The 9149-nt window shown below is 27.2% G+C and overlaps 1 protein-coding gene across 1 annotated transcript; it reads left to right on the forward strand.

The window, feature by feature from the left end:
* Window positions 1–3123: 3123 nt before the first annotated feature.
* LOC119671018 (glycine-rich cell wall structural protein-like) lies at window positions 3124–3993 on the forward strand. The gene is made up of 2 exons (XM_038081502.1): window positions 3124–3232; window positions 3317–3993. Exons 1-2 carry the CDS (start codon window positions 3227–3229, stop codon window positions 3740–3742), a joined length of 432 nt encoding a protein of 143 aa, XP_037937430.1. The 5' UTR covers window positions 3124–3226; the 3' UTR covers window positions 3743–3993.
* Window positions 3994–9149: the final 5156 nt, after the last annotated feature.

Here is a 9149-nt window from a genome sequence, read left to right on the forward strand (position 1 = left end):
GTATTTGCTCATATATTTCAATCCCAAGTAAAATATTAATAAAATATTAATTTTAAAAAAATAATAAATATTGGTAAATAAAATAAAATATTGTAGTTTGTTACTAGAAATACAAAAAAAACTTAAACAAATTTCAGCAAAGCATAAATTTTATAAAAATCAAAAATTGTTTTCTCTTTCAATAAAACTACTCACTTATTTCTAAGTAACTGATCTACTATTATAATTAACTAAATTCGTTATGAAGTAATTATACATAACTCAAATACGTTTACTTTATAATTTATATTTGAGCTATAATTATTTTTTAATTTACGGTGGGACCTACAAAAGTTTACTTAGTTGACAACCTGGAATACATTTTTGACAAATCAAAAAATGCCAACTAATTTGGCATAGTATTGTAAAATGGAAGTTCTATAGAAATTACAGCAAAAAAGTCCGTAAGCCGTTCTTCACGGGTTTTGGTGCAAATTCAAGCTTGTGGACATATTGAATGAGTGCTAAGTAACGAACTTTTTTATAGCCGTTTCAAAGATTTCAAGTTGAATATTTTTCTATAAAAAATGAATCTTTCAAAGTTAACACCAAATCTTCGAATGATGATATATTTGTTGCGCTGAATAAAGATAGTCTAAAGTTGATAAAAATCCAAAAATGATTCAAAAAAAGATTATTGATGAATTAGGTTTTACCTAGAGAGAAAAAATTTTCTCTCTAGGTAAATATTAATGCATTTAATCTAAATTCATTTAAAGAAATCCGATTTTTGCGAACTGTTTTAGAAAGTGACTGATAGACACACTTCCTAAAAGTGTACTTTTAAAAAAATATATGGAAATTAATAGAAATTATGTTGGAAAAATGTAAATTGTTAAAGATGTAACTTAGATATTAAAGATATTAAAAGTATTAGAATTAATTTTTTTTGCACCCAAATAAGTGAACTTTTGTTGTTTCCCCCGTATTGCATAGTTGTAGCAGCTGGAATACACCTAAACTGTAACTTAAATATGCATTAATTTATTGTAATTTAATTTAATTTAATTGAATGTTATAAGAATTTTATATAAGTTAAGAAAAGAAGGTTTAAAGAAAATTCAAGCGTCAATTTAGTTGAGATAATACAGTTCTAACAGTTGTCTAATTTGCATACTGGATTATGGGTGAGAAAAATACATGCCCTTGACAATGCTGAACATATTTAGAAGTAACTGAAATGTAATAAATATAAATAATACATTGTTATCTATATAAAAATGTATAAAATTTAAAAGAAATATTATTATGTTACATATATACAAATTTATAAGCATGTGTTGCGTTTTTGTTTTGTTTTGGTTTAATTGCATTTTAATTAATTCATTATTAGTGTCAATATTAATTTATATTATTTATAGAATTTAATGCATTATAATTGGGATTCAAATGAAATGCTTTAAAAATTTTTAGCCGCATCACAAAGCATTCAGTTCTGAAGATATAACTGAATTTTACATCAAATCGGCTCTGGTATTTGTCATCATTAAACAATACACAATATATATATATACGTATATATATAATTAATTTTCTCCAATAACACTGTCTACAACCAGCTAAGTAAGTATATTATTTGTTTACTATTTCTAAATAGTATTAATACCTGAATAAACACCAATTGATTAATTATTATCTTTTCATTTGACTGTTTGTTGCACATAATATATTATATATTTAGTTATAATAAATACTTCAAAATACTAGTAGAGTTCGAGTTTCATGATTTGTTTTGTTTTTTAATGATTAGTCATATGAGTTTTTAATATCTTAAAAGTAGTAATAGTGGCATGAATAAAATATTTGTATACATAATTTCCTAAGAGTTAGAAAGGCCAACCAGTAAATGTTAAGTATTATTGGTATTAATATATTACTGTATATTATGTATATATATGTTTTTTTCTTAACCAATAATTTAACAATTAAAAATAAATATAAATAATTATTTCAATTATAACACAGCTGGTTTATGATTTCGTTCTAATATAACACAGCAAATCAATTTGTTATTAAAACTTTCACAGGGCATGAGTTGACTCCCTGGTACTTGCAGTGTCAAAATTATATTTACAAATACTTAAAGACAAAAAATATTTTCAAGACCACTGCCGATGGGTATTTGGCAATACTCGATACAGCTGTATGGTCAGGCAAAAATTCAATCAATTAAAATAATATAAATATTATTTTTGTTGTTGTAGTTCACTACTTTTCAAAACCTTTTTAAAACACTTAGTCAATATATAACGACACAACTGCTTGTTAAATTCTAGTTGTAGTGCTATATATTAATTTTATGTGTTAAAATAATTTTATAATTTTACTTTTTGAAGACAATTTTTACATTCAAACAAAATTTGAAGTAAAAACTTCAATTATTTTTCAATTTAGATGCTACTTAAATATATGTTTTATTAAATATTAATATCCAGACTTAATTGCTTTGCATTAACAACATAAAATAATTATTCTTAAGGAATTAATAGTTTTTATAAAAACATTAGAAAAGTATTTATATTTATATATATATCTAACCATCAAATCTTGTGTTCTTAACATTGACTTAGTATAGCTCAAAGATACTCATTGAAACTCACGTATAAGTGTTCCTAACATGGATTTAGTATAACTCAAAGATGCTCCTTACAAACTCATGAATAAGTTACTGATATCTTTGCAAAATGTGAAAAGAATTGCAGTTAATAATTATCTAATGTTGTGTAAAAAATTGCTGTACTGTAGATACCATCAGCTGACCTGTTCCTAAGTTCATAAGATTTAGGCACTTAGTAACTGAAATTATTGTTTTAATGCAAAATTGCAGATACATAGAGTTTTAAATTATTCTGAAGTGAAAGGTTACTTTTACAGCCAGCGCCCACATTTGTGTAAACTTAAATTTGAATATTGTTTATAACAAAAAGTATTTGTTTGTTATTTCAGTTAACTTCAGTAATTGAGTTCACCTGCATTTTATTGTTAATTTGCATTCTTGTTCTTGTTTACACGGGCTCACAGATGGTGTCGTTGCTCTTGTTTACTGGTTTGCAGATGGTGTTATTGGTGTAAGAGATCGACTACTTTTAGTATAAAAGTTGACATCATTTCTTAGTGGAAATCAGTATCAGCTTTAAAAGCGTTCTTTAAACACTACAAGTTCATATTTAAAGCACAACAAATCAAAATGAAAGTAAGTAAAATTATTTACTAGGATAATGGAAACAATTGCCATGTCGTTTGTTTATAGAGAAACTAACATTTAAAATCCTTTTAGTTCGTCATTGCTGCAGTTCTATTAACCCTTGCCATTGGCGCACAAGCTAGTTGGGGAGGCAGCGGTCATGGTGCATGGGCTGGTAGCGGTCATGGTGGTTGGGGCGGCAGCGGTCACGGTGGTTGGGGCGGCAGCGGTCATGGTGGATGGGCTGGTAGCGGTTGGGGTGGCAGCGGTCATGGTGGTTGGGGTGGTAGCGGTCATGGTGGTTGGGGTGGTGTTGCTGGAATTGGTTTGGCGCAAGGACATGCTGCCGCAGTTGTACATGCACCAGCAATAGCTGTTGCTGGTCATGGTCATGGTCATGGTCATGGTCATGGTGCCTATATTGCCAAAACTCGTGGTGCCGTGCATGCTGCTCCATTAGCTAGTCATATCAACTCAGTTGCTGCCATTAATGTTGCTCCAGCTCCAGGCACGCATTAAATTTGGCAACTCATAAATATTATAAGACGACATAAACCATTGTTAAAACAAGATATGTACATATTATAACAAACATTACCCCCCGCTCCCTTTGAAATATTTGAAACGACGAACTGCCTGTTACATCGTAACTAAACAATCATAAAATCGAACTTTATTCATATTTTTGTGAATTATAGTTTTCTTTAATATATCAATAAAATATTTAAAAATTATCTATTTCCCAAAATACAATATTCTTATCCTGAAATACATCATTATTTGTTTCCCCCCCAGTACGCTTTATTTTTCCTTTGCTTAGCAATCCTTTTAAATAATTTTTTATAATAAAATAAAAACATACAGTATAAAAATATATACATATGTTGACTTTATTCTCTAAATAAAAATTAAAAAAAAAAGACAGGATATAGTTATAGATTTTGTGTCCGTATAGTTAAATAACAGTTGACATTGCTCTGCAATTTAAATAATCGTAAAATTGTATACCTGAGCATATATGCTGCTTTTTGTACTGTCGGTTTTAGTCTTCATGGATCTAAAGTGCCATCATCTTGAAAGGTAGAATATGTGATACTTCAAAAATGGAGCAGAGTCTTTAAATGGAATCCAAAAGTTTGTTAAAAATAATTAAAACATTCAAGAAGTATATTTTCGGAGTAAACTATAAAATGAATGAAGAATTTTAGCATTTTAATGAAGGGTATTAATTTTTAGTTAGTATATTCTGTAGAAAAATGTGTTCATCGAAGATACTGCCACATTTTTTTGTCGGTAGATTGCGGTATACTGTATTACCAAGCGTAGTTTAAGTGTAATCTGTTATTCGGTCAATTCGCACCAGTTGTTTTTATAATTATACTTTTCAGTGTTCTGCTATGGCACAAAGCTATTGAAATGCAAAAGTATTTGGCAAAAAAAACTCTGTGAATGTAATCACATATTCGTCTATTGTAGTCAAGTGAGAGTTATTTTTCTATTTCAGAAACTTAAAATTATCACTTCGAGAACAAAATTTTGAGTAGATTGCAGGCATACAACAACATTTGCTAAATAAATTGAAAGTTGTTGTAAGCTTAAATCAGCTTATGGAAAATTTGTCAATCGCTAGTAAAGTTGCACTCTATAGACTCTATAGAATCTATTTTAAATTTAAAAAATAAATTTAGATTTATTTAAGATACTTTTATGTTTCATTTAATAATTCTTAGTACTTTTTGCAGTGTTATACTTATACTATCTTAGAACCTGTTCTAATTGCTATGATAAGACATGTATTATAAGAAGGTGTTATCGTTTTTTAGCGTACATATATGGCGGTATGAGTATTTAATAGCGGATATATTATTATAAGCCAAATGGATAACAAACAGTTAAAATTAATTAAGCAATCAGTCGGTAGTTGTCTTAAAGCGTGAACAGCCGTCAGTTGTCTCATAATGTTAAAAGTCGCCAGTACTTTCTAGTTTAAATAATACAGTGAAATCGTAAGTCGTTTCGTTTCATTTACCTACTTCATCGAAATCTAATAAATTGTTATATACAATGTGCCCTTATAATTATTAATTGATTTGTGATAGTTTACTATGTCGGATGGAAGAAAAAAAAATTAATGTAATCTAAACCTACATAATATTAACTTCAACTAAAAATGGTTACAAGCTCCTCAGGGAGGTATGCAGATCTGAGAACAATTATTCCTTCGTCTGATGAAGTGATAAACAATAATCGAGTCAAGAGTAAAAGTGCTCAAGTGCACTGACTCAACTACCCTCAACATAATAATAATAATTATATTTTTAATAATGATATTTTTTAAATTAATAGATTTTTATTCTTTGAATACTGAATGTTTTAATAAAATTGTGACAAATAAATAACCATTGTTCTCAAAAAAATATTTACCTCAAATGTTAATTTGTATGTGACACCTAAATTGAAACTGAGCTGACTTAAATGAAATTTGGCATATATCTCTTTATCCAGTACCACCTGCATCTTCTGTGTAAACAGATTTTCAAAACTTAAACAATGTCAAAGAAATATAAATAAATCATTCAAGCATGCCAATTTCCATACATTTTCTGCTCATCACGTTTATCCTGAACATACTGCATAAGTTGTTGCCACTTGTGTAGTCGCTTTAGGGTTACAGCGATTTATGGATATCAATTTGTAACCCAGCCGATTAGAATTACATCTGCAAAATTTACAACGAGTTGGAGAAAAGTAGCAACTTGATTCAAATAAAGAGCGCAACGAAAAATTGAAAAGATATGAATTTTTTTTTTTTGGATATATGTTAGCTAACAGCAGACAAAAATATCATTAATGTTAAGGTAAATGTTGTTTGATGAAAGCTTTTGAAGGATATGAAAAATTTTTTATTTGTGGATGGAGTTCACATATGCGTTAAATTCTGGCTTCAGGCAATGCTGACAGCCATAGCAGTTGCCTCCTAAATGGTATAAAAAAGTATCGTAATATGTTTCGTTTATTTTTTTATAACAAGAGTTTATATAAAATGTTTTGACTGATTCATATAAATGTTTTTAAATTTGATACAAATTTTTTGCCTAAGGTTATTATATAGGGACTTGTGTATTGCATGTATATTTAAATATATAAATGGGAGGGAAAACATATTAGAAATTTTTATTTTTATATTTAATATATCTACAAAAGTTTTTCTTTAAAATATCAGATTACATTTTAATAATGTTCAATAAATATTTTGTAATAAATTTTAATTTGTAAGTTAAAGAAATGTATATTTTCTTTAAATTTATTATTTTTTAATAATTTTATAAAGAGGTTTTTTTTTTTTGAAAAGTTGTGAATTACAACAACAAAAATTCATATTTATATTATTTTATTTAATTGAATTTTTGGCTGACCATACAGCTATTTCGGGTATACCCCTCATCAGTGGTTTTGGAAATAATTCCTGTATTTAATTATTCGTAAATAATTTTTTAAGACTGCAAGTACCAAGAATCAAACTTGTGTTCTGCCAAATTGAAAGCTTAGAGTCGGAGCAACTGAATCAAATTTTTTAATTATTTTTTTAATTATTTTAGAATACATTTTAATAATAGTTGATAAATCTTCTGTAACAAATTTTTATTTATAATCTAAAATAATGTTCACTTTTGTTGATTCATCATAATTTAACAAAATTAATTTTTTAAAGGTTAAAATTTTTTTAAGTATATTTATGCGATATAAAAATTGAAATAAAAATGTTTTATTTTTGTATTAACAAGAGTAAATTAAATTTATTACATCATATATTTTTGTAACATTTTATACTATACCTCAAAAGAGTTCAGAGATAATAGCACAATCCTTTCCTGTTGTCAGATTTTTTTTTTTAAATTTTATGGTGCTTAAAATTGCCATTTTATGAATCATACATATAAAATTGTTCATTTTATTAAATTGAAAAAAAGATACTCGTATATATAAATGTGCTATCCAATTTCTGCTGAGATTTCATATTCTTCATAAGCAGCTATAAATATAGCCAAAAATTGTTTATGTGCCAAGCAATAAAAAAGTACATTCTAAAATATCTACACAATTTTTGCATGGAACCAAAGGTAAGGAAAGGTAACCAATTTCAACAAGAAGATTTTTATTTTTATAGCGAGTGAAGGTAGTCATTTTTATGGAAATATTTAAGGTATTTTAAAGTATGCATTCGGTTAAATTTATGTGAACTTAAAATTGTTGTAATTTGTAAAAAGTTGGGAAGCACAAATTCAGGATAAACTCGGCATGCATAATACTTAAGGTGTCAGTTATTTTTATGAATATATTCTGGGTATGTTCCTTTTGCGAAAAGTTTTTGAATAATATATTTAAATCGTTTAGAATGGTCAACTTGGTTTCTGTGATAATTATATAGAATTTGTATACTCTTTTAGAAAAAAACACAAATTTACATTAATATACTGATGAGAATGAAAATGAGTAATACAATTTTTGCCCTATTTTTATAATCCAGAAGTCATTCAATACAAATAATCCTCAATATTACGAATAAAAACCATCCGACGAATTATGCCTTCGTTATATGGAATAGTCAATGATTTTACATATACTACGTAAAAAAATGATTAATAAAAATTAATAAAAAAGAAAAATAAATAATTAATAATTTAAATATACCAAAGAAATGCTGAAGAAAATGTGATGTTCCATATATTAAACTAAAACACGTTGAATTGGATTACTAAATCCAAATGACTAAATTGTACAGATGACTTAAAATATCGGTTAACTTATCAACTCGTGGAGCTGCGACACGTGAATTAACATTAGCAAGACTTTCTCAGTATAACGTTCCAAGATAAGTTCTATACATAAAAAAGAATATATAAATCATGCAATAAATAATGCCTCTACAAACGGAATAGTTTTAAAATTTAACAATTAAAAATAAAAATATAACTAATTAATTTAATTATTCTTCAGATGGTTTATGATTTCGTTCTAATATAAATAAATAAATGAATTTATTAATAAAACTTTCACAGCAAATTAACAAAGCACCAGAAAAATGTTAGAGTCAAGTATGGCTTTGGGTCAGTTGGTTAATGAACACTGACTCTGAGCTTCAAATTAGGCAGGGCACGAGTTTAATCCCTGGTATTTGCAGTCTCTAAAAATTATTAATGAATAATTAAATACAAGAATTATTTCCAAGCCCACTGTATGGTTAGCCGAAAATTCAATTAATTAAAATAATATAAAAATAAATTTTTGTTGTTGTAGTTCTCCACTGCTCGAAAAAAGTAGTACTTAATGAATGTTAAAAGATTCTCAACATTATTTAATAAATAAATTTGGTATATTTGATAACATATTTAAGATGTCAGATTAATTTTGAAGTGCCCTTATATTGGCTTTCATTTGTACCTTTCACTTTAGTCATGCATACAGCTAATGCAAAAATATAAAGCGTTATGATACATAAATATTAAAAACTAACAGTAATGCAAAAACTGCATTGAAAAAGGGTAGAAACCCATTCTACTATTAAAGTCTACAAACTAATTAATCTGGCCAATATTCTTCATCAAATAGCAAATTGGCTTTAAAACTTGTGGTCTTACATTCGGGTATGTGGTAAATAAATGGTGTTTATGTATTACTTGTGCATAAGAGGATTCTTTACCATCGTAAAAACTAACTAATTAACAGCGCTAGAGCAGTAAAAAAAGCTTAAAAATAAATATGAACGGAAAATAGAATATGAATAGTGCTAGCAAGTTGCACTAAAAACAAAAAACAAAAATGAAAAAAGATTTTTCTCTAGAAAAATGCTGTGTAAACCAAAAGTAATGAAGAGGAAAGGGTTTAATATTTTGTCAGTGTAAGTGTTTAATATCCTTACACTTTT

This window comes from Teleopsis dalmanni, chromosome 1 (genome assembly GCF_002237135.1).
Source record: "Teleopsis dalmanni isolate 2A chromosome 1, ASM223713v2, whole genome shotgun sequence".
Lineage (NCBI taxonomy): Eukaryota > Metazoa > Arthropoda > Insecta > Diptera > Diopsidae > Teleopsis > Teleopsis dalmanni.